The following is a 25,749-nucleotide window of genomic DNA, read 5'->3' as shown; positions in this document are numbered from 1 at the left end:
AACAATAAGTCGTTATATATCACAATGCTATATGGCGAAAAAATGGGTGGATTCTTACCCTCAACTTTAAAACCAGGGATAGCTTAGAGTCGCGGCATCCGTGGTGCTAAAGTTGAGGGTAAGAATCCACCCATTTTTTCGCCATATAGCATTGTGATATATAACGACTTATTGTTGGTAGCTTAGCTGATTGGAGAATATAGAGTTTATTGATAACATTAAGGTAATTTATATTTTAGTTTTTTATTGGTTCACTATATAGTACTGTGAATAGCTCAGATGTGTAGGCCTTGACTTCAACATAGTCATTTCTGTGACCAGTCACGAGCTAATCACTCAGTTATTTCAATGCTAAATTCGCCTAGTTATTTCAATGCTAAATTCTCCTGTTTGATTTGTACTAAGTGCCTCGGTGAATGTGTATGCTCTGACTTAAACGTAGCTATTTCTGTGACCAGTTACAAGCTAATCACTCAGCTATTTCAATGCTAAATTCTATGCTAATTCCTTTGTCAAGGGGTGCCTCTGCGGATGTGTATGCTTTAACTTAGCTATTTCAATGCTAAATTCTATGCTAATTCCTTTGTCAAGGTGTGCCTCTGCGGATGTGTATGCTTTAACTTTTAAGATAGCTATTTCTGTGACCAGTCACAAGCTAATCACTCAGCCATTTCAATGCTAAATTCTATGCTAATTCCTTTGTCAAGGGGTGCCTCTGCGGATGTGTATGCTTTAACTTAGCTATTTCAATGCTAAATTCTATGCTAATTCCTTTGTCAAGGTGTGCCTCTGCGGATGTGTATGCTTTAACTTTTAAGATAGCTATTTCTGTGACCAGTCACAAGCTAATCACTCAGCCATTTCAATGCTAAATTATATGCTAATTCCTTTGTCAAAGCGCTTTGTTTCCTCTCACACAGCTTAAAGGTCGTGATCTGAACGTGGCTCTTTCACTCCAGCGCTGTCCTACCAGACAGTCTTGTCCCTTCACCTGATGAAGGCCGCTTGTGTTGTGGCCAAAACGTCGTGAGAATATTATTGTGTTATTTTATTTTATCAATTTATTATTTTATTCTCATTCTACGTGACTTTACCGAAAGAACCAAAGAAGATGAATCATTGCAGTCACGAAAGCTTTAAATCGAAATATTATTTTTAATTTTATTTTTCTACCTACGTGATTTTACTGAAAGAACCAAAGAGTATGGATTCCTACAGTCACGAAAGCTTCAAATCAAGATTAATTCAGCATTTTTTTTAAAGTTTACATTTGAGCACAGGTATCTGAAATCGATGCTGGGAATTTCATCACAAGACCGTAAAGCAATGCACATTCTGGAGGTGACCACAAACAATAAAAAGCAAAACTTGTTGCGTCTGCAGGATGGGGGATGGCCAATAGCCGAGATAGCCATTAGAGTGGTCTCCACAATCCAGCTAGCAGGAAGAAGACCCAATAACAGATGATTGGAGACTTATGCCAAATATTGGAGATTGTGTCATGTCTATATTTAAAACTTATTATCATTAGAACTGTTCTTTGTGTTTAGTTTGGTGTCCTTCCCATGCACCTCCGATAAGCACGGTTGGCTACATACAGTGCAAAGTTCAACATACTTCCTGTGGGGCAGCTGTGGGATCTGACAGAGGGTAGAAAGCATTGATGAGGTGTGGTGGCATCAAGGGCTTTAGCCATCAACACATCCATCGATCTCTTGAAATGTCACAAGCAGAACCCTCCTGATAAATATTCCATTGTACAAAAGGAAAAACATCGGTAGAGACTCACCGTCCACAAATTCTGAGAGTGAGTGGAAGTCATCTTCTTGTTCTCCTCTTGAAAACTCGTATTGTCTGACATGGGGATTGTGTTGATTCTGGACTGTTTGTGTGGCTCGCTGCTCCTTAGGTAGCACACGGTAGTCCATAAACAATGCCTCAATCCAGGCAACCACGAAGGTTGTAATGGGCATCATAATTGCAAAAGACTTATAACTGTTTTCACCTGAATACTGTTTGGGGGTAGGGGGGATATACATATACATAGTATATTAGAAGTTAATAGAATTTTTTACAAAAGAACATTAATTTTTGGCACTCTTGAGTTTTCACATCAATTATAATTATGAAAAGGTAACATAATCCTAACCCCGAAGTCCTTCAGGAGAGTCAAGAGGTCAATCAGCTTTGAGGTAATGGAGTAGCTCAGGGTGTTAAAGCACTGAACCGGCACCAATGATATCCTGGATTTAAATGGGGCAGCCATCATAATTAAACTCTTCTTTGCAAATATTAGTGAGTTAATGGTCTCAGCATGGTCACCATGGATTTCACAAAAAAACTTTCAGCATTAAAAAAAATGGAAGGTTAATATGTGACCGTATTATTGTTTAGGCCAGGAACTGAAAACGAGTTAAAGGCAAGTTGAGCTTATGGCTTCGACAGGGCTCAGAGCACTCATTGTACATGCAATGGAACATGCATGCAAGGGACGCTGTAAGTCATACTGTCTTGCTGTCTTGGAGCACACCTATGTGTGTTGTTCAAATCTATGAGTTGCACTTTCAGACTGGTGGCTACACATTGATTTATTCGTTCGCTCGGACTCTTGCGCGGTACAGGAGCGCACTTCGTTGTGCTGACTTAAACCGTGTTTATTTGCGCAGACAGTTACAGACCCTGCACACACACACACACACGCGCTTCTTCTGGTGTTGCTGCCGGTGCTGGTGCTGCCACGGCCACTGCCGCTGTCGGTTCCACTCCTGCTGCTCGTTCCGGCGCTGCTTCTGCTCCTGCTCCTTGTGCTGATCGTGCCGGCGCTGCTCCTCCTCCTGCCGCACCCTGCGGTGTTTACCTGAGCTTCCTTTATAGGGGGTGCCCCCCCCCCCCACTGGGGTGCCCCCCACCCCTTTTGTCTTGGCCGGTCTCGAAACCCGAATCTCTGCCTGTAATGACTTTTGAGCATAAAGAACTCCCCTGCCCAAATCTATAGGTTCCACTGTTCTGTCTGGCACAAATTCAGAAAGGGGGGGAGGACTAATCACAATCCATTGTGCTACATGCCTCCAGCCTGCACGCATTTTCATGTTGTGGTGGGTTTTCTCATAATTTATAGAAAATTTAGTATTGAATTCTTGTTCCCTTTTGTCAAGAGCTATCACGGGTCTCCATAGTGCAGAGGGAAGCCCTCTTCTTCCTTATATGGGCTCCCAGATGCATAAGGTAGCAGTGAACATTGATGATAAGGATGCAAACAGTTGACAGTTGTCTATTTATTTCACTGCTTCCTCTTGGGATGGCCACATTTGCAACTCTTTTTAGTTTCTGGCTTAAACTATATGGCCACATATTCAGCTCTGTTGAGCTGGTGGCTTGGACAAGGCTGAGAGCAGTGTATGTGCAATATGGTGGTCGCTTGACATTCATGCAAGGCATGATGGGAGTCGTGTTTTCCTGCTGTTTGTGAGTGTATCTTTGTGCGCTTTTAAAGCTAGTACTTACATCCGTATACAATATCTTGAAAACGGCATATCCACTTGTAATACATGTTGTAGACTGTCGCAGAAATGGGAATAAATTATATATGTAAACATACATCATATGTCTAAGTCAGCATTACTTTGCAAATAGATAATACTTGCTGTTTATACAATACACCAGGTGTATAACATTTAAAGCAATATTTCTCAAATGTATTTCTGCCGTTTCATGAATATTTTATAGAAAATCTATACTTATATATAAACACATTGCATGTTGATTTAACTCTTATCTACTTATTGAACTCCTGCTTAAACAAATTCATTTAACTTTAATTGTCTTAATTATCTTGTAGGAAACAATAATGTACGCGAATATATGTATCACTAAGTCAAAGTGTTTCTGATAGCCCTGCGCCAATGGTGAACATTCAAAGTTCAAAACCTCCTATGACAGGGCCAGTCTCTCCAAAATCGTACACATATTAATAAAGAACATGGTTCTGCAATGTGTTGTTGGGTTGTAACACGTGTTTCTCTTAAAGAACGAAAGTCCAGTTCCTGAAAAAGGTACCAGCACATGGAGAAAAACGTCAGACATACCAAACAACACAAACAAAAACCACATCGGAGCGCCATATGTTAAATCGGCAAAAAGCTTCACGGTAGAATGTAAGACGTACGTCGTACTGTAAGAGAGCCAAGGCTACTCCTGCTGTAGTTGTAAAGTGTAACAAGAGACTTCCCAAAAGTTAAAGACCACATTATGCATTCTCTAATATGCATAATTCGCACAAAATATCGTGTTTGACATATTATCAAGCTCTCCCAGCCAGATTTGTAGGCAACGGGACATCGAGGTCACGGTGTGGAATACGCCTTCATGTGTCTGCACGGTGTCAGTGCCTAAAAGTGCCGCCCGCTGTGATTGAGGTCATTCATCTTCATTTCATGGGCTCACATTTTTCCTGCATGATTTTCCACGTTGGGAAGTATAACAGGATCACATTTATATTCAGCTTATCTGAAATGCCGAATGGAGCTTTCACCTGTGTTGACGTCAAGCCCTATGCTGTTTAGCGTATAGAGTATGTGTTGATGGTTCGTGACATTACTAAGCCATTTTGTCACCCATGTTCGATCTCACTTGACACCCAGTTTCATACTCTTTTGCAATGTTGAGCTATGCTTTGTGCATGAATGACTGCACGTACAGGAATGTGATGCAAATAACATGACTAGAAGTTTGATGATGTTAATTGTGTCATTTTCATTCATGATAAATTTGCCTTTGCCAACTTTACAGCATTTACGTACATTTAGTATCAGAATCTTTATTTATCCTGCAGAAATTCGATGAGCTTTGAAGCTCTTTTTCACAGATATCCAGTAGGGGCGGTTCAAAAAGTTACAAAAAAAAACAAGACGAAAAATGATCGAAGTGCAAAATATAGGAAATGTAAGCACATCAATAAAAATAAATACATCACAAAAAATAAATACAAATTCCAATAGGATGGCTAACAAGTAAAATATACTGCCACTCTGATAGTTGTTATCAGATGTACCCTGGATATCAAAACCATGCATATCCCGCTTCGCCCTGTTGAAAGTTATGGGTATTGTTTAGACTTAAAACTTTCGTGACTGCAGGAATTCATATTCTTTGGTTCTTTCGGTGAGAACCATTACCGAAAGGGCCAAAGAATATGGGTATTGTGGGAGAGTGAAATTGTAGTACAGATACGTCACAATAAAGCAGTTGACACGAAAAAACAGTGGTAAGTGAGAAGTGAAAATTTCGCCTGTACACGGAACACACATACATACCATATTCTTCGAGTCTTTCGGTAAAGTCACGTAGATAGGTTCAAAGAAAATAACAAAATAACTACGACGTTTCGATCGCAACACATCACAACACAAGCGGTCGTCCTGATGACGACCGCTTGTGTTGCGATCGGAACGTCGTAGTTTATGGACCAAAGAATATGAATTCCTGACCCAAAGAATATGAATTCCTGCGGTCACGAAAGCCTTAAGTCAAGATATACATACCATGTTAATACTGTACGTCTAAAGTGTTTTTTTATACATTATATATTTATTAACTTGCTCACAATAACTCTGCACAGGACGATTCCAACATGACTTTACGGTAAGTATTCTATCACTATCTTAAATTTCACACTTAACTTACAATTTAACAATCTTTGAAACAGCGTATTCAACCAAACCATGCGTTAATTGTGTTTTAACCGACCGTTTGTGTTGCTTTATATAGTTTCCAAATTTTGCTAAACCCTGTTTGATTTAGTGTGATGTTCCGTCTCTCTGTATCCCTTGGTATATCTGTGTTAATTCTCCCTACTTAAGGCCTGTCTGCGGTTATATGTTTCCTCTACCTGATGATGATTGCTTGTGTTGCGATCGAAACGTCGTATGCTATTATATAATTTTATTATTATTTTTTTATTATTTCTATGTGACTTTACCGAAAAAAACAAAGAATTACTTTGTTACTCCTGGTAAAAATCGGCAAAGTGGCTCTGGAGTAGTGAGTGGCTCACAATAAGAAGGTTCTGAGTCTCAACCCTGATTTGAGGTTGACTCAGCCCATAATCTCTCTAGGGTTCATAAAATAGGTACCACTTTGTAGGGAAGTCAAGAGTAGTCCTATGGAAAGACTGACCCTTCGTCATATAAATGTGGAATTTCTTCACCGGCCTAGGGCTATAAACATTAAATGGCCACCGCCTCTATGCTTATCTGAGCAGTAAATATACTTCGGATTTGGTTTTGAATACATTTCCTGGAGGAAATGTTATATGTTTGATGCCTGCTTGGTTTGTGGATAAAAACACGAGGTAATGTTGCTGCGGTCTGTGGGTGGTTTTTGTGTGCCGGCTCACCGCGACAGGAAACCTGGATTTACATTTGCACGTCGCATACGCCAGCAGCAGCATTGAGGCCCGGAAAATTGCCAGCCACTGTGGGGGAGCACACAGCATGTGAACATAAGCACTGCAGTCCTATTTAATTGCAGCTGAACTTGTTCATGAGGTATGCAACCCACATAACGTGAATTGTGGGAAAAAGAATCAGTTGCATACATGGAAATTGTACCCACTTACCTGGGCTGTCATTATATATTTAAAAAACCACATTTTTTACGTGTTTTTGAGGCTCACAATACCCAGAAAAGCTGGGGGAAATTGCATATAGCACATTTGTATGCCAGGCATTTTCAGCAAACCGAGCATTTGTAAAGCCCTCCTGTCATTTACTCATTCATCATCTGCCAGTTTGTGCAATCTGCCAGTTGCATTCGTGAGATTGTCAATGTATTAATTTATTTATCACTTAAGTGAACTTATTCATTAGAGGAATAATGCATTAGCCCCCCAAGGTAGAATAGGTAAAACCCTGCACTCAGAAGTGTAGATGGCTCAGAAAACTATGTAAAAAAAAGTTATAATTGCCAAATCCAATCGCTTTAGATGGGCAATTTTTTGGAAAGTTATCCAGATAATTTCTGGTCAGCTATTACATTTATTAAAAATACCATGTTTGCACGTAATAAAATATAATACACTGAAACTGCTCATGACATGTTAGATTACATACACTTGCATTGTCGGTGAATGAAGTTAAAACCACATTACATTTTAATTTAAGGTCCTTGCATCCTCATGCTTTTTGCTGAATGCAGGCAATATGTACTGTTTAACGCACTGACCAGCGTGATCAATGATCAAGTAATGCTCATTACCCACACGGCAGGAGGCCTTCATCCAGCAGTGGCCTAACAAAAGGTCTGTGGATATAAATGACGTCATTTTATTTCCCAGGTTATTACCCAGGTTTGCCTTGAAAAATATATAAGGCGAGTCATAGTTCAGGAAGGAGGTTTACCCAATTTGACTTAATTATACTGTGTGAGTAATGTTAACGTTGATACTTGGGGTCAGACATAACAGGAAGCCTAACTTGCTACTTCAGGAAAGTTAGAGTTGTCACATTGTTTTCAAAGAAAAATAAAATATTTCACGCCGTGAAAGTTAATATTTATAATTATCATTCACCATGGGGTTTCAATATATATAACTCAGCTCAATCCTCCCGTAAATCACGTGACTTATGTTTGGCCACCCCCCACTCTGAATCCACTCTCTCTCCCCACTGCCCCCTGTGGAAACAGATGCTGCTCCGTGTAGCGTTGAGGCCCTTGTGCAGTCTCTTCCTCCCCTTTTCTCGTCTTTCCGAACCCTATAGTCACATTTCTCTCCTCCTATTCCATCCTTTCCCTCTTTCTGTTTTCTCTTCCCTTACCCATCCCTTTTTCTTCTTTTCCACGTATTATATTCTTAGCTCTACTCTCCTTCGCGCTGTGTGTCACGGGTAAAACGTTGCTCGTGTTCAACCAAATAGAAGGAATGACAATGGATGAAAGGCTACATGGGTTGGGTGCAGAGAGGCGAGCGGGGGATTAAATTGTGTAATGGTTTTTAAAAATAGATGAGAGAATGTGCCAAATACACATTCATCCTGTAAAATGCATTTCCCTCATGTGCCCTATCGCAAGATAAATTATTTAGAGAGATCAGAGATATGCAGCTAAACTTGTTTGTCGGTGCTCATATGGGAAAAACGTATGCATCACAATATCCTTCAGTTTTCATTTCTACAAATGCTAATTAAATAACGTATCTTAAAACACACTACCACCCTTGTTTCCTCACCCTGAAGGTACGTCTTTCGGGAGGACTATGCAGTCATTTGTACATGGCCCTCTTCACAGAATTGGGACATTTATTACTATACACATGCAATTGTAACTGGGTGAATGACCAATGTAAATTATAATGATTTAATTTAAAAAAGGTATTCCCATAAACATTGCCCTATCATTTAATTAGGGTTGGAGTGAGGTTTAGTGTCAACGTTTTCGGTCAAGAGTAAATGCAAAAGTTCACATTAGCGATGGCCTTATTAAGGTTTAGCACTTGCAGTATGCTGCACACACGTCGTGCGAATTGGCATTCATGCGATGAAATCATGATGCTCTGGAATTTTTGGGTAGCGTGAATACAGCACTCAAATTAATTTCGATGATTAGCAACACTTTTATTTAAAAAATAGGTGAAAATGTGTTGTGCGATACTCACAATTATGTCAAACGATGTTTTGCTCACATCAGTCTGTAACATCTCTTCGAGTACAACTTCTGGATAACTGAAACCTATCTGTAATAATAATCCAATTCATAAAGCACCTTTTATCGAGGATCTCAAAGCGTTGCACAATACACAGCAGCAAACACTCAGCATAAAACAACTTGTGAAACAACAAAATTAAGTAGTGAGAAAATAAATGCTGAAAGACATTTTATGAATTAATGAATAGTTGAATCAACAAAAGAATATGAATACGTTTTAGACATGTTTTAAATATATATCCAGACTCAGAGATCCTGAGATCTCATGGTACAGAATTTAGGAGTCTGGCGGCTGCAAGGGAACAAGCTTGGTTGCCCATAGACCGAAGCCTCGACTTGGAAACACAGAGAAGATCTCCATTCTACCGGGCACGTCCCACTGCGTGAAGACCCCGGGGCGGGCCCAGGACACTGATGGGACAATGTCGCATGGCTGGCCTGGGAACGTCTGAAAATTCCCCAGGAAGAGCTAGAACCTGTCGCCAGGGAAAGGGAGGTCTGGACCGCTCTACTCAACATGCTGTCGCAGCGACCCACACCGGGACAAGCGGATTGAGAAAGGAACGAAAGTTCTCCCTCCCTTTCGAAGACAATTTTGGAAACATTTCTTGAAAAATCCGAACTTTCACTTTTTGCCTAAATAATCAACAGATTTATCATGATAAAGAAGGCACGTTTACCAAAATAGCTTGTTGACATTGTCACCTTATGATTGTGACCATGTGCACTGTCAGGTTGTGTGATTCGACCTTTTGAAAAGAGTGCATACAGACCGTCCATTCACATCTTGTCAACCCTGGTTAATAGGCATAGTGAATAGTGGGATGTGTACTGCAGGTTTTGGACACGTGAATATTTTTTTCTGTTCATAGTGAGGCCAGCAACTACATTGTGTGATTGAATTAAAGTCCAGTACTATGACTTTGATACAAAGTAGTGGGAGAAATCACTAATGCTAATAAATGTAACTTTTTAATTGAAACTACATGCAAATCGATGCATCAACTTGGCACCTAATGTGCTGAACACAAAATAAACGTTTCTAGATTTGAAGCTTTCGTAACACAAAAAATGTCACCTTCTGATTGGAACCACGTAGACAACATGACTGCTTCTTCTGCCGATTCACTTTCAGTCAAATGCAAAGCTAACCTGATTTCTAAATTCAACCACCTATCGAATAAGAACCCAGTCCCACATATAACAAAACTAGACGTTAACAAAATCGTCATTAATCAGAGTAACACCCCGATTTCGGACAATCTGAAAACAGTACTGGCTAGAGGGCTAAATTTTGCTGTCACCCGGAAACATATTCCTGTAGATGATATCATTTCTCAGGTCGATGTAGCCCTCAAAGGCATAGGACACATCCAAGCAGATGTTGCGAGAGCTGAAATAGCCACTATTCTTAAGAATGCTAAGAAACCCATTAGCACAATCAGAAAAAATGAACGCTATGAACTCGCGAATTTAAAAAACAGAAGTGATATAGTCATCCTCTCAGCCGACAAAGGCAACGCTACTGTAATTATGGATAAAGATTCGTACAACAACAAAATCCAGAACCTACTCAACGATAGAAGTTACTCAAAAATAATAAAAAAAAATTACCCTACTAATAGCCTAACTATAAAAACCAACAAGATCATCACAAGTTCGACCTCCCTAATCGAACCAACTAAACGTCCCTCCCTAAAACCTTCTGCTGCAAGACCCCCTAAATTCTATGGTCTCCTCAAGATTCATAAAGAAGGCACTCCACTACGACCCATCGTATCCACGATCAACTCCCCTACCTATAAGCTAGCACGTTTTCTGTCAGATACCTTGCTACCTTTCACTGGCAAGACCTCCTCAGCAGTACTTAACTCAGCCCAATTGGTCTCTATGGTCAAAGACGTTGTACTGTCCCCTGATGATATCCTTGTCAGCTTCGATGTGGTATCCCTGTTCACCAAGGTCCCGGTACCTGACACGTTTGAAATAATTGAAAATTTGGTACAACATGGACTAGACCCCGATACACCTGCGCTGGTTAGACACTGCCTCACCAATACCTACTTTACTTGGAATGGCACCTTCTACAAACAAAATGAGGGTACCCCCATGGGTTCTCCCTTATCACCATTGATATCCAATGTTTTCATGGAAAATTTTTAATCAGACACCATCCAGACTTCCACCCTCAGACCTTCCCTGTGGAAGAGATATGTAGATGACACTTTCGTTATTTGGCCACATGGCCTCCCAGCTTTGAACCTTTTCCTAGACCACATTAATTCCAGACACCCCGCCATCAAATTCATTGAGACATTCTGTCTACAGGAAACCCACCCACACAGATTCCTACTTGAAACCTGATTCCCACCACCACCCGACGCAAAATAATTCTCTCATCAAAACGTTATATCACAGGGCTCATTGCATTTCGGACCAACACCACTTGACCCGTGAATTAAAACATGTACATCTGACCCTCAAAAGGAATGGATACTCTGACCGTACCATCCGCCAAGCTGTTTCTCCCTCCATACAGAAACAACCACTTGATACTCCGATTAAAACCATCACACTACCATATATAGCAGGCATTACTAAAAAGATCTCCAAAATTCTAAACAAACACAAGATCCTGGTCCGGTTCAATACAGTACACAAAATCCGTGACCTGATCCCTTCCGTGAAGGATGTCATTCCTGACTTACAGTACCCCAGAGTTTACAAATTGATCTGCACCTGTGGTGACTGCTATATCGTGGAGACGAAACGACATGTCTCTGACCGAATTCGCGAGCACAAATCAGATTTGAAACATGGCAGAACGAATTCTTCTGCCGTAGCTGATCACTGTTACAACGCTGTGGGTGATCACGATATAGTCTTCTCCGATACCAAGGTTCTATGTAAACCCACGGGTTTCTATCAGAGATTTGTTCACGAGGCAATTCAGATTTACAAACACAGACACAATTTCAACCGAGAAGATCGCTTCAAATTAAGCAACCATTGAAAAGATGTTCTAAATCGAACTAAACGTTAAAGGAATTTTGAATGGTACAGTATGTTCATTAATTTAGTGGCATCCCAAACTCTCACGGTGGTGCTAATGTATTTTTGATGCTATTTGCGAGCTTGCACAGCTTTACATTTTTATGCTAATTCCTTTGGCAAGACGTTTTTTCTGTTTACCCACTCACAGCTTAAAGGAGGCGACCTGCGCTGGACTTGTTTAATGGTACAGTATGTTCATTCAATTAGTGGCATCCCAAACTCTCACGGTGGTGCTAATGTATTTTTGATGCTATTTGCGAGCTTGCACAGCTTTACATGTTATGCTAATTCCTTTGTCAAGGCATCTTCTCTGTTTACCCAGTCACAGCTTAAAGGAGGCGACCTGCGCTTGACTTTTTTCACTCCAACGCTGTCCCCTGGACAGGTTGGTCCCTTCACCTGATGAAGGCCACTTGTGTTGTGGCCGAAACGTCGTGATTTTTGTTTATTTTTTACCTACGTGACTTTACCGAATAGAACCAAAGAGTACAAATTAAACGTACCTATTTGCATGTACAATTAATGCCACCTTGTACCTTTCAAATACTAAACCAAACACGTCAGTGGCAAAGCAGCGTATATTCAATGATATTATTACATTGCGATGTTTATTAAATTGTTCCATTAAGAATTTTAAAAAACAAGTAACATACCTGGGAACTTTTAATGCTGACCATAATCAACCACAGCATGACGATGAAAATGCAATTGAAAAAGGTAAAGAGGCAGAAGGTTCGCCGCTCCTTTGACACGTGGCAGGTCCTTATGGAGACTGGAGAAATCCCAGATGACAGCAAGGCTGCTGTCTCATCGTCGTTGCCATCGATGCGGACAGATGAAGAGGGCTCGTGGTCCACACGCTCTCGATTGTATTCCGGGCACTCGCGGTCTTCGGGAGAATTCATGATCGGATTTCAGGTGCAGAAAAGCGAGACGTTTTCTTCTGTGCGGCATCCGTGCTTCATCACAGCTGTCCCGTGGATTTGTCTGGGCAGCAACGCCGACGATTCCGTAAAGCGAAGAGAGCCGGGGTTGATTCTGCCACAAACGTGTGCCTATGGGTGGAAGGTGGAAAGCCCTCTTGCTCGTAAATACACTTGGAGATACGCTGTTTATGATCGGTATAACACGCCACAACGTAGACTGCTTGTCTAACAGGTATAAACCATGCAAATAGAACGCTTGATGTCTTCACCACCACTTGGCTCGACGCAATATTGCACGGTATATGTTTTTTTCAAATAAGTTTGTACAATTTCCCTACAACTTATCTTTTTTATTTTTTATAAACTATATTCACGTGAGAGCATTTTTTTAAAAACTATGATCAAGACATTGTAAAGTACAGTAGGTGTGTTTGTTTGCATGTTGCTACCACACTGTTGTAATATAATGGTGTCACAAGACATTATATTGACCCATTATAATGTGCAAACTGCTGGACTTTGACTAGATGCCCCATTGGGTGTTTTAGCATTCGGTATAAATGTTACGTTTAAACAGTCACGAGACTCAGTGATAGTTAAAACTGTTAGTGTTTCACAGTTCACACGGTCACACTTCATCACAAAGAGGCGCAGTATTATTGATGTGTAAATCATAATATATTAAAATACATTAGAATAACCAGTGGTACTGTAATGATTAGCATGGATGGCTGTGTAAGAAGTTCAACGTACATACAAGTGACAAAAAAGGCTGAAAAGTGTGGCTTAAGATACATATGAGCAAAACGCAAATAAGAATGTACAGCTCTAGATTTGAAGCTTTCGTGACTGCAAGGATCCATACTCTTTGGTTCTATTCGGTAAGTCACGTAAAAGTATAAAACAACAAAAAATAAAATAAAAATACAAAAAAATATACAAAAAATATTTTTATTTTTTATTGTTTTATACTTTTACGTGACTTTACCGAATAGAATGTACAAGTTCGCTGAACAAGAGGAAACAACAGCGCAGCCAACACCGTGTCTCGGACATTTATTGAAGGAGGATTCGGATGAAAATTATTCAATAAAGACGTGGGCAAGATCAGGATGGAGTGATTTTGCAAAATGAACTTTTATGTTGAAGTAACATACCTACGTGCCGAAAGAAGAGAGTTTCGATATTGCTCGCCACGATATACGGATTGGAAACATTGAAGCTAACAAAATAACACGGAAAGCAACTTGAAAAGTACAGAAAGAAGCACGGATAAATGCACGCGGAGAATTACACTGGAAGAGAAATAGAAAAACACGGATCACAAATGGCTGGGAATAGGCTTATTCCCTTTTCACGTCCGTCACCTTTCAATTAGTTTCTTTAGCGGGTTTTTTTTTGGTGGAGATTCTTTATTAAACTTTTGCCTATTCTTTATTTATTGCCCTTTTGCCGCGCGCTGGGTCACAACGCAGCCGGCTGAACTTGCGCCACAGCGCGCCCACGAGGTGACCCCCAGCAATCCACACGCGCCATCGCCCAAGGTAAGTCGCACACTTTTGTTTTATGTGCTTTTTAGATAACGCGCAAGTCCCACTAATTTGTCTTATGAGCATTTATCTCATTACACACTTTGCACTGCCCACAGCAACGCGCACACGATCGCAAATTTTATTTCGCCTTACGCATGCAGTTAAAACACACCAAACACGTACATTCTCCACTGTGCGATGCCCTCTTCTACCCACCACACCCCAATGATACCCCAATGCGTCCTGAAACTACTATAGAGCCCCTACATATCGTCATTATAGCGCTTTCATAACATTGTCGCGTTGCCGGGGGGACCGGCCCAGCCCCTAACCTGCCAAGGTCACACCTCGGCGGGCTGGGAAATCTAGGCGAGCCCGGGGCCTCTGCACGTGACTAGGCCTCACCACGGCAGTCTGTCTGCTTACTACTTTGTGCTATACATTCCATATATACTGCTATACAGTCAGCATGTACTACTGTCGTGCTAGCAGGTACCACCACAGTCAATATGCACTGCTGTAGTTAAAGCAGGTACCAAAGTCCGTATGCACTGCGGTAGCTAAAGCAGGTTCCATAGTTCCATTTATTTGGTATAGCCCTGTGAGCCATTCGGCTCTTGAATCGGGCGCAAACGAAACAAACAAAAAACAAAAACATGAACAAGAAAACATCTTAAAGTGACTATGTGTGACTGTGCAAACAGAAAATCCAGGAGAAAAACATAAAAATAGTCCTGAAATAGCACCGTACACCAACGCTGTGTGCAAAAATCCCAGTGGGATGCAAGTCAAACAACAACAACAAACACAAGACAACTAAGATTAAGGCCATCAGTCTAACTCCGTACTACAATAAACAAAAACATGGCCAAAACAAAAAACGTTTTCGAAATCACCAAAATAAAAGCCATAAATGCAATGTAACAGTGATCATAGGGACTGTGACCGAATTTTTAACAATAAACTCCGTAAATAAATTAGAACACCAAAATCTAGAGCCATATTTTAAGCCACTGAATAGCAGTGGCAGCTAGGGGTGTACAACTCCTCTAGAGCAGTTTTGAGTGAAGATCTCATAGGTAGTGATTCAAGTTGCAGTTTATTGGCAATAGCATTCCAGACCCTGGGGGCATAAATAGCAAAGGACCTTCCTCCGGTTTTTTTTGTACGGCAATAGGGAATGTGAAGCTGGTAAATGAGCGAAGACCTGAGGTCAAATTTGTTCTTTGAAACAGCGAGGAGATCCAGTAGGTAGTCTGCGGATTTTTTTGTAAGTACATCGTGAATAAATAAGATCTGGTGCACAAGCCGTCGAACATTAAGAGATGTTAAGTTTGACCCAATGTAGAGATCACAGTGGTGAGTCCTATATGGGCAGTTCAATGCAACTCTTAAGGCCGAGATAGATGGAATCAAGCTCCTTCAGTACAGTACTTGGGGCTGATTTATACACGATGTCACAGTAGTCAAGTAGAGGCAGTATGGTAGCTTTTATCAATTCCAAACGGAACATTGGGGGGAAGCAGTGCTTGTGTCGATACAGAAAACCAATTTTATGTTTGTCTTTTTACCAATATAATCAATGTGATCTTCAAAATTCAGTTTTGAATCCAGGATAACCCAAAGATATTTATAGATCTTGACTTGCTCTATTTGATAATTATTCAAGGAATGTAATTGGAGAAGAATAACTTCCTGTCACTCCACAACAACAGGATCATCAGTCGGAGTATCACATTTTTCAATGCACCTTTAGGATCAGCACACTAAATCAAAATACAGATAATACTTAGCAGCGGTCATCCGGAGCAAAACATTTTATTTTATTTTAGGCCACTGATTAGCAGTGGTAGCTAGGGGTGTACAACACCTCTAGAGCAGTTTTGAGTGAAGTTCTCATAGGTAGTGATTCAAGTTGCAGTTTATTGGCAATAGCATTCCAGACCCTGGGGGCATCAATAGCACCTCTGTATGCACTGCTGTAATCATACCAGCTACCACCACAGTCAGTATGCACTGCTGTATTGATAGCAGGTACCACCACAATATGCACTGCTGTATTAATAGCAGGTTACAACATAGTCACTAGCCACTGCTGTAGTAATACCACAAACCACCACAGTCGGTTTGCACTGCTGTAGTTTAAGCAGGTACCACCACTATCCGTGTGCACTGCTGTAGTGATAGTGCATACCGTCAATGTATGTGTGCGTAAGTCCATGTGTATGTGTTAGTCAATGTGTGTGCATGGTGTGCGTGTGTATACAACTACTCTTTTTTAATTAAGTTACTTATTTTCACAATAATAATGCCTGCGTCTAAGTCCATGTGTGCGTGTGGGTCGATGTGCGTGTCTGTGGCGATGTGTGTGTGTAAGTCGATGTGTCTGTGTGTGTGAGTCAATATGTCTGTGTGTTTGTGTCAGTCGATGTGTTTGTGTGTGTCAGTCGATATGTGTGTGTTTGTGTCAGTCGATGTGCGTGTGTGTTAGTCGCTGTGTGTGTCGCTCCATGTGAGTCAGTGTAAGTCAATTTCTTTCTGTGTGTGTATTTTGGTCCACGTGTGCGCATAAGTCCATGTGTGTGTGTGTCAGTCCATGTGTGTGTGTGCGTCGATATGTGTGTGTAAGTTCATATGTATGTCAGTCTATGTATGTGTGTGTGAGTCTGTGTGTCTGTAAGTCGATGTGTGTGCGTGGGTCCATGTGTGTAAGTCCCTGTGTGTGTGTGTCTTAGTCGATATGTGTGTCTTTGTAAGTCCATATGTGTGTTTGTGTAGGTCAATGTGTGTGTGAGTCTATGTACCATCGGACACTCCACGCGACGCTCACAACAACGAGCGGACTGCCGGGTGGCTAAAGCACAGCAAGTCGGCACAGTAGGGGGCACAGGTGGTGCATCAGCCAGTCATCTCAGTCGTCTCAGTCAGTCGCCCTGTGGCATCTGGCTCTGCCCCGTGACCTCCTGCCAGCGGGCGTTCGACACTTCACGTGGCCTCAAGGTGCACGTAGCCTGGCACAAGCGTTGTGGTTGCGTCACCGCCACTTAGTGGCGAATGGCGGTTGTTGAGTCTATGTATGTATGTGTGAGTCGATATGTGTGTGTAAGTCTATGTGTGTGAGTCCATTTGTGTGTGTAATTACATATGTGTCTAAAGTCGATGTCTGTGTGTGTGAGTCCATGTGTGTGTGTGTAGGTCGATGTGTTTCTATGTGTGTGGGTCGATGTCTGTGTGTGTAAGTCCATGTGTGTCTGCCTTTTTCGCCCGGGCAACGCCGGCTACTTACCGCTAGTATAAAATATGCGGGAACTTCACGTGTGGATAAGTGTGAAACTTTGTGTTTTCATATGCTTGCACTTCAGTCAAGGATTTTTAAGATGCTGTTTTTGTAAATCATAGGCTGCTGCTCTTGTTCTTATGACAGCATAACTGATTTGTATTTTTAAAAGTCTGTTGTGATTATGGATTCCAATTGCAGCAGTCTAGGCTTTTGTGCAATGAATACTAAAACGTCGCACTATATGGCAAAATTGCACCAACTTACAGTTAGAGATTGCCAGAGAAGAAACGCAGCAGAGTTGTGATGCAGAGACAGTTCGCTCCCTACGCTCTAAACCCAACCTACCTGAGTTAAATTCCCAGCTACGGGTAACACGAGTGGCAGGTGTCATCTAAACAGGTCCTGGGGGGTGGAGGGGGGACCTCCAGTCACCAACCCGCACTGACCAGCGTGGCGAAGTATGGTCAAACAACTGTCATGACCATCACGGCGTGGGGACGGAGGCCTTCATCCAGCAGTTGTTTGCCAAAATGCTTAAATTATACTGTACTTAAAAAAATAGCAAATGACTGTAGCATGCAGCCTAACTTGACGTTTGGCTTGTATGTATTTTTTTTCCCGAAACATTGATTACCACAGAGTCTCCAAACAACACACGTTTAAGGAACCTATCCTCGCCGAAACTCCGTGCAGAAATGAACAGTTATCACCACTTTCTTCATCTGCCACCTGTGGCAAATGCCATTTGTTTTAACATTACCAGTGATCGAGTAGTTATCACTTTGAGCCTGTACATCAGCATCACACAAACAAGCATATTTAAGTATACACACACAAACACCAGGGTGTGTTATACGTGATTAAAGCTGTGTGGTAACTTACCAAAATGTATTCGCAGCGACTGGACCCGGTTGAAACAAGAAAATCAAGAATCTTGCTAAGTTTCACATCATGTATATGTGTGCTTGCACTTCCGTGTGACGTGCATCAACAGGCTGCTATGGAATTTCCCGTGATTAACCCTTCCACCCTACCCCTCTGTTGATAAGCAGGAAGCCCATCCAAGGTCATCGCACCTAACTAAAGGTGCTTTTCATCAAAGTTATGTCAGAATTTCCCATTTTAAATGAATGTCACGCGCGGTGCAAAGGTTAATAAAGGCGCATCCCTGCAATTGATTTCGCTCGCTCACGCCACTGCTGGCGGAAGAGCCTCCACCAGGATTGAGCTCTGGCGGGTGGTGGGCTGGGTATTTGGTCTACTCTTCCACGATATTTTATTGTTGCGTGTGGCAGCGATACGTCCAGGAGCTAGATGCCAAATGTCGATGTCTGCTGGCTATGACGAGAGGGCTTCAGGAAGAAAGTTCGTGGAGTTTTGCTCTTCCTCCGTTGACGGAGCTCAGACCACATTTGGGTTTATTATATGGTCCGTAGTTTTGGTAGCGTGGCTACACTAGCACTACTATATGGCTTGTCTTTCATTCATCAGGAACTCTTCCATACCCGCATCGATTTCTTCCGTGAAAATGGCTTTCTAAGTCCAACCGACACTAACCCGCCCAGGTGCCTTCTGGAAGGGTATTCTCATAAGAGACTGTACAATCGTTATCTCTACCTTTCTACCAGCATAGTTATGACTGAGAACTTGGGTGTTAGCCGTGTCCGGGAATCAAGCTCGACTCCCCGGCTATTTCAGGGAGCTGTGAGATAACCATTGCGCCACTCATAATAAAGTTTTTTTTTGGGTTAGATCGCGTAAGTAATACACCTTACAATTGTATGCCTTGTAAGGGCATCACATACTAATTAACTGTGATTAACAATATAATTTACAATAAGCCCCTCCCCTGCTCTCCGCACATGATTGACTCACAGTGGCCCCACGAGTCATTGGTCAACTCCTGACAACTTTGCTCGTTTTGAGATGTTGGCTTTGGACGGATGTCAAGCGAATATTATTTCAGCTCGGAAAATCCATCGTAGTGATATGTTTGGGATCATTTGACTCAATAATCCGTGACAAGTTGATTTCCAAAAAGTGCTTTGTCCCTTTGCGAACCGAAATGTTGCCTGAAGACCATAAAGCAGAGTTTGCAATTGTCGTGCCTTATAGGCCAAAACACATGCCAGAAGGCAAATACATGTTTTTGGTTCAATTCAGCCATTCCACATGTATGTAGTGGAGTATGAAGGTGCGTGGTACAAACAGCGTGATTACATGATCACACAGACAGTACGGGTTATCTTGGGTCAGCCTATAGTGAAGGCAAATACAGTGCAGGTTATGTTGGGGCAATTAAGCTGGGTAGCCGTGGACGGCTGTGATTGGTTGGTGCTGTTGCCAGGGCTGGAGAGGCGTCTGGAAGTCTGGCCAGAAACAGGTGCGACGGTCACGCGGAGCGCCGTTGGGACGCGGGTTAATTAATTGGGGGTGTAATGAGAGCGGGAGTCGGAGTCAACAGAGGGGAGTTGAGTTGAAGGAGTTGAGCTTGGAGATGGGTTGAAGTTGGAGAGCTTAGGGGAGCTGGAGTGAAGAGTTGGAGGTTGGAGTTGCTGAGTGCGAAGACGCTGTGTGAAGTCGCTGTGTGCGACGACGCTGTGTGCGGAGTCGCTGAGTGCGACGACGCTGTGTGTGAAGACGCTGTGTGCGAAGTCACTGTGTGAAGACGCTGTGTGCGAAGTCGCTGTGTGTGAAGACGCTGTGTGCGAAGTCACTGTGTGCGAAGACGCTGTGTGCGAAGTCGCTGTGTGTGAAGACGCTGTGTGCGAAGTCACTGTGTGCGAAGACGCTGTGTGCGGAGTCGCTGAGTGCGACGACGCTGTGTGCGGAGTCGCTGAGTGCGACGACGCTGTGTGTGAAGACGCTGTGTGCGAAGTCACTGTGTGAAGACGCTGTGTGCGAAGTCGCTGTGTGTGAAGACGCTGTGTGCGAAGTCACTGTGTGCGAAGACGCTGTGTGCGAAGTCACTGTGTGCGAAGACGCTGTGTGCGGAGTCACTGTGTGTGAAGACGCTGTGTGCGAAGACGCTGTGTGTGAAGACGCTGTGTGCGAAGTCGCTGTGTGTGAAGACGCTGTGTGCGAAGTCGCTGTGTGTGAAGACGCTGTGTGCGAAGTCACTGTGTGTGAAGACGCTGTGTGCGAAGACGCTGTGTGCGAAGTCGCTGTGTGTGAAGACGCTGTGTGCGAAGTCACTGTGTGCGAAGACGCTGTGTGCGGAGTCGCTGAGTGCGAAGACGCTGTGTGCGAAAACGCTGTGTGCGGAGTCGCTGAGTGCGGAGTTGCTGAGTGCGGAGTAAGCGAAGTAATCGTGGGGAGTGGAGAGACAAAGGTGGCGATCGAGTTGAGTGAAGCACGGCGAGCGAGCCGTGGCGACCAGGATACTGTGGAATGTGGAGGACATGCTGAGAGTTGTAAATAAAGCGGTGTTCGGAGAAAGACAGAAGTTGTCCGAGTGAAATCGAGCATTACATTTGGTGTCAGAGTAACTACGAACCATGCCTACATGTGGAAGACATCGGCCAAGAAGAAGAACGTGCTGACGGACTCGTCCGACGACGGCAACGATGTGTACGTGATTGCCGCATCGGGGCAAGTGGGTGCCGCTCCTCCGGCGGGCGGAACGAGCGTTGCCGACGGGGCTAAGCCAGCCCGCTGCTGTTCTCGCGCCGCCGGGAAATGCCGACGACGGAGCCGCACCTCCCGCGGCGCTGCAGGCGGGGCAGCAGGACGCACATCACGCCGCTGCTTCGCCGCCATCGAGAGGGAGAGCGCCGGAGCTGGAGGAGAGAGAATTCCGCCGCCGCTAATGCGGGTGCCGGGGCGGGAAAATTGTGCGCATCGTGCGCGCGCGACCGCCATCGTGGCGGCCGGTCGGGACGCGGTTCCCGCCGAAACGCCGTTCCCGCCATTCTCAACGCCTGTGGAGGAAGATGTTCAGCCGTCTTGGGGGCATCCTGTCGCAAGAGGATGCCGTGCTTCGAGTTCCTCACAGCCTCTCAGGCGAGTCGTGACACAACGCACCCGGTCCTAAACACACACCTCACCCATCTTGCGCGCACCAGGTTGTTGTTTTTTCGTGTGGGTTTTTGTTGACCGCTGGGCTGCTGAACGGGGTTTCTGGCTGTGTGAGTGTAGGATGAACGCAATGTCTGTGCTCGCGTGTGTGGTTACGGCATCGGGAGTGTTATCTGATGGGGATGTTAATGATTAATTCGTATGTGTCAAGCTCGATTGTTATTGTGTATACTGTATGAAGCTTCGCTAGTGATTGTTCATGTGTGACTGTCAGAAACTTTGATGTTGTCAATGTGTGACTGTGAGAAACTTTGATCGTCATTGTTGCCAAGGTACAGACCGTATGGAACTTTGATCGTTATTGTTGCCAAGGTATAGACTGTATATGCTGCGTGTACTGTATTACCTCATTCGGCGATTCGTGGGATTATGTATAGTTTGTTTTGCTCTAAAATTTCGATGCCTGAATCCCATGGTTAATGTTGAAGGGGATTTTGAAATGACAGGTTCAGGGTATTACGTACTCACTGGGTGGTTCCTGTCCGTTGTTGCTCGATACATGGGGAGAAAAGGGAGGGTTTTTCGTGCGAGGGAGCCCCTTAGGTTCTGTTTGGATCAAGGGTGCGTGGGGCTGTAAATTGCCGCCACATTGCATTGCTCTCTCAACTCGGTTGGTACAGCTGTGTGCTGCAATGCGAGTATCTAACATAATGGGTACTGATACGGGATGTGAAGTGTATTGTGGTGACCGTTGGGTATTTGGAATCGTCGCAAATTGTGTGCTTGTTCGCCATTGGAGATGGTGACATGCTGCTATTGATTTGGTATTGTGCTGGCTGTCAAATCTCTTGGGGCGCAGATCCTGACCAGGATGGCCCAGTAAGTGTTGAGTGTCTAAAACGAGAGTGTGGTCCCGTCATGCGATGGATGATGGTTTGACCTGACGGCCCAGAGGTTGAGGCCCTCCGAGGTGCGTCTGAAGCTATACGATGGAGCTATAGGCTCGCCCTGGCGGCCCGGAGTTCGAGACACTCCGAGGTGCGTTGAAACAGTGGGTTGGAGATGTATCCCTCAGTTGTCAGGGTGCATGTTGTGCATTGGGTGCACGATGTGTTTTCTCCACTCAGTTGGGGCAGCTGATTGCGGCATTGCCGTCCAAGCATGCGGTCGCCATTGTGTGTGTGCATGGGTATTGTGTGATTTTGGGTTGATTGTAGAATGTGTATTTTGGTTCCTTCCGCCGGGCGGAATTGATCATCTCCTCTTCCCTGACCGGGTGACTGTTGTGTCTGACGAGCCGAGGCGAGTGTTCGTCGAGTGATGCCTCAGGAGGGTTGGTTTCTCTCGTCCCAGGATTCCTGCGCCTGCCGCCCTTGGGGTCGCCGGTTGTGCTGGCTGGATGTGGACTTGAAGGGGGGAGTGGAGCACGTGCTCGCCTCCCCTGGGGGCTCGGCCACGCGAACTCGTTGAAGACTGGCCGCTGGAACTTGCTCCCGATGAAGAACTTTTTATTGACTTTTACGCCTCGTACGGCTGTTGTACATATGTTTTCTGTGATGCATTGTTGTTGTTATGTTCGTCCTAGGTACTCCACTACCCAGAGGTCGAAGTGTTGTCGTAGCCGGGACGGCTAGATTTTTTTGTATCACGGGGGGGGGGGGGGGGGTGATGTAGTGGAGTACGAAGGTGCATGGTACAAACAGCGTGATTACATGATCACACAGACAGTACGGGTTATCTTGGGTCAGCCTGTATTGAAGGCAAATACAGTGCAGGTTATGTTGGGGCAATTAAGCTGGGTAGCCGTGGACGGCTGTGATTGGTTGGTGCTGTTGCCGGGACTGGAGAGGCGTCTGGAAGTCTGGCGAGAAACAGGTGCGACGGTCACACGGAGTGCCGTTGGGACGCGGGTTAATTAATTGGGGGTGTAATGAGAGCGGGTATAAGAGCGGGAGTCGGAGTCAACAGAGGGGAGTTGAGTTGAAGGAGTTGAGCTTGGAGATGGGTTGAAGTTGGAGAGCTTAGGGGAGCTGGAGTGAAGAGTTGGAGTTGCTGAGTGCGAAGTCGCTGTGTGCGGAGTCGCTGTGTGCGAAGACGCTGTGTGCGGAGTCGCTGTGTGAAGTCGCTGTGTGCGGAGTCACTGTGTGCGAAGACGCTGTGTGAAGTCGCTGTGTGCGGAGTCACTGTGTGCGAAGACGCTGTGTGTGAAGACGCTGTGTGCGGAGTCGCTGAGTGCGGAGTCGCGGAGTAAGCGAAGTAATCGTGGGGAGTGGAGAGACAAAGGTGGCGAGCGAGTCGAGTGAAGTACGGCGAGCGAGCCGTGGCGACCAGGATACTGTGGAATGTGGAGGACATGCTGAGAGTTGTAAATAAAGCGGTGTTCGGAGAAGGACAGAAGTTGTCCGAGTGAAATCGAACACTACATATATATAAAATCATTGCCACGATGCATTATTATTATTATTAACACGTTTAACTTGTCTGTACACCTTCAGAGAACAAAAAAAACACTCATACTTTCTTGTAATTTCAGATGAAGTGGCAAATTAAAACACTGCCTGCAAACTATACAAAAAAAACATCCTCAACACATTCGTCAATAACACTGCTTTAAAGTCACATAGTTAGAAATAAAATAAAACAAATCACGACGTTTCGATCACAACACAAGCGGTTGTCATCGATCGCAACACAAGCGGTCGTCATCAGGCTTGATGACGAACGCTTGTGTTGCGATTGAAACCGAAAGAACCACAGAGTATGGATCCCTGTAGTCACGGAAGCTTCAAGTCAAGACTGCTTTAAAATGTGCAATATCTTGGGCAATGGTGCCTCTTCATTGCACATACATATAGAGACCAGAGAGAGAGAGAGTGAATTAGAGATGGAGTCTGTACTATACAGCATGGGGCCTGATCAGAATCGATTGTAAAAAAATCATAGGCCACCTCATTCAACCTGAATACATTTAACCCAGCAGGGCTGAATGAACGCCTCACCTTCACTCAAAAGATAGCTTTGTTATTGAGTGCTTGGCAACCCTTATCCTTTTAAGGTTCATACATGGTTTACCTCCGTTTGGAACACATATCTGCTTACATAACACACGATTTCTCAGTAATCTGTACAAAATAAAAGGACAGTTTTTTTTAATTGCCCCATATATATATCCCTCTACCCTACTTGCATGGTTTAGAAATTTTAAGCATTTGAAAGACCCTGTGAGAGCCAGTTGGATCCGATTGAAATTATAATTGAGCCCAAGATTGAGTCACTAAGTAGATAATGCTAATGTTTATTTTTGTGTGAAGGAGATAAGAGACGACACTGCAACAGGGTTACCCAAAATGCAATGTGCATGCAACATTGAATATTTTTTACTTTTACCCCAAATTATTTACGTAGTAAATACATTTTATTTATTGAAGGCTGTATTCTAAAATCTACTAATAGGGTTACAATTCATGTGGCGATTTAAAACTGTTCACAACGAAGCATTTTTTTTGGAAATGTAATCTTATCCGGCCCCATGGCGGTACTGTGCAGTCTCCAACACTTATTCCATCTCTCTGGACGATGTATGCGCCTTGCGGACGGCTCATTAGTGAAAGCATCACCTCATATTTTTTTTTATCTTCAAGGCAATGTTATTGATTTATTGTGTTGTGTTTTTTTTATTTGCTTGCTGCACCAATGCCAACGCAGCATCACCAAATACTTTATTTAATATAAAAACGTGGAACGTTTGGTTTTGTGAGTTGTTCCGTAGGGGCTGTCCATACGTTACGCACCTGGGGGATGGTCAGACATGTGTGACGAGGGGGGGAGGGGGGGTGAGAAATGTGACGTCACATCAAAACGCGCAACTTTAAATAAATACAGACAACACGTTCTACTTAATTAAATAGACTTTTTAATAAACGTTTTCTCCTACAACATCAGAGTGCAGCGCCACGTTAAATACGCACTACAAAGACAATGGTTTAAAGCGATTTGAAGCATGTTTTATATATTTTTTTTGGGGGGGGGGGTGTGGCAGAGCTTTGTGACGTCATATTGAGGGGGGGTCTGACTTTTTGTGACGCTGTGTGACGAAGTGGGGGGGGGGGGCGGTTCAAAAATCGTCCAAAATCGCGTGACGTCATTTATGGACGGCCCCTTAACCTCACGAAAACTTCACGGCGCTGGTCAGTGCGGGGTTTGTGAAGGGGGGAGGGGAGGCATGTCAGCACGTAACAGT

At 43.7% G+C, this 25,749-nt stretch overlaps 1 protein-coding gene across 1 annotated transcript in view; it reads right to left on the bottom strand.

The window, feature by feature from the left end:
* Positions 1-18,683, bottom strand: part of LOC116938751 (stAR-related lipid transfer protein 3-like) — a 30,335-nt gene extending 11,652 nt beyond the window's left edge. Inside the window, exons 1-6 of the mRNA XM_032946333.2 lie at positions 18,375-18,683; positions 12,408-12,809; positions 8,651-8,728; positions 6,395-6,472; positions 3,505-3,558; positions 1,790-2,012 (exon numbers count right to left, since the gene is read on the bottom strand). Of these exons, the coding sequence (XP_032802224.2) occupies positions 1,790-2,012; positions 3,505-3,558; positions 6,395-6,472; positions 8,651-8,728; positions 12,408-12,659 (685 nt within the window). The 5' untranslated portion in view covers positions 12,660-12,809; positions 18,375-18,683. The remainder of the gene's footprint in view (positions 1-1,789; positions 2,013-3,504; positions 3,559-6,394; positions 6,473-8,650; positions 8,729-12,407; positions 12,810-18,374) is intronic.
* Between the last annotated feature and the right edge of the window lie 7,066 nt (positions 18,684-25,749).

The sequence above is a fragment of the Petromyzon marinus genome, chromosome 4, assembly GCF_048934315.1.
Source record: "Petromyzon marinus isolate PM22_M1 ecotype Great Lakes invasive population chromosome 4, UKy_Petmar_22M1.pri1.0, whole genome shotgun sequence".
Lineage (NCBI taxonomy): Eukaryota > Metazoa > Chordata > Hyperoartia > Petromyzontiformes > Petromyzontidae > Petromyzon > Petromyzon marinus.
This window is presented reverse-complemented; position numbering and strand designations above follow the sequence as displayed.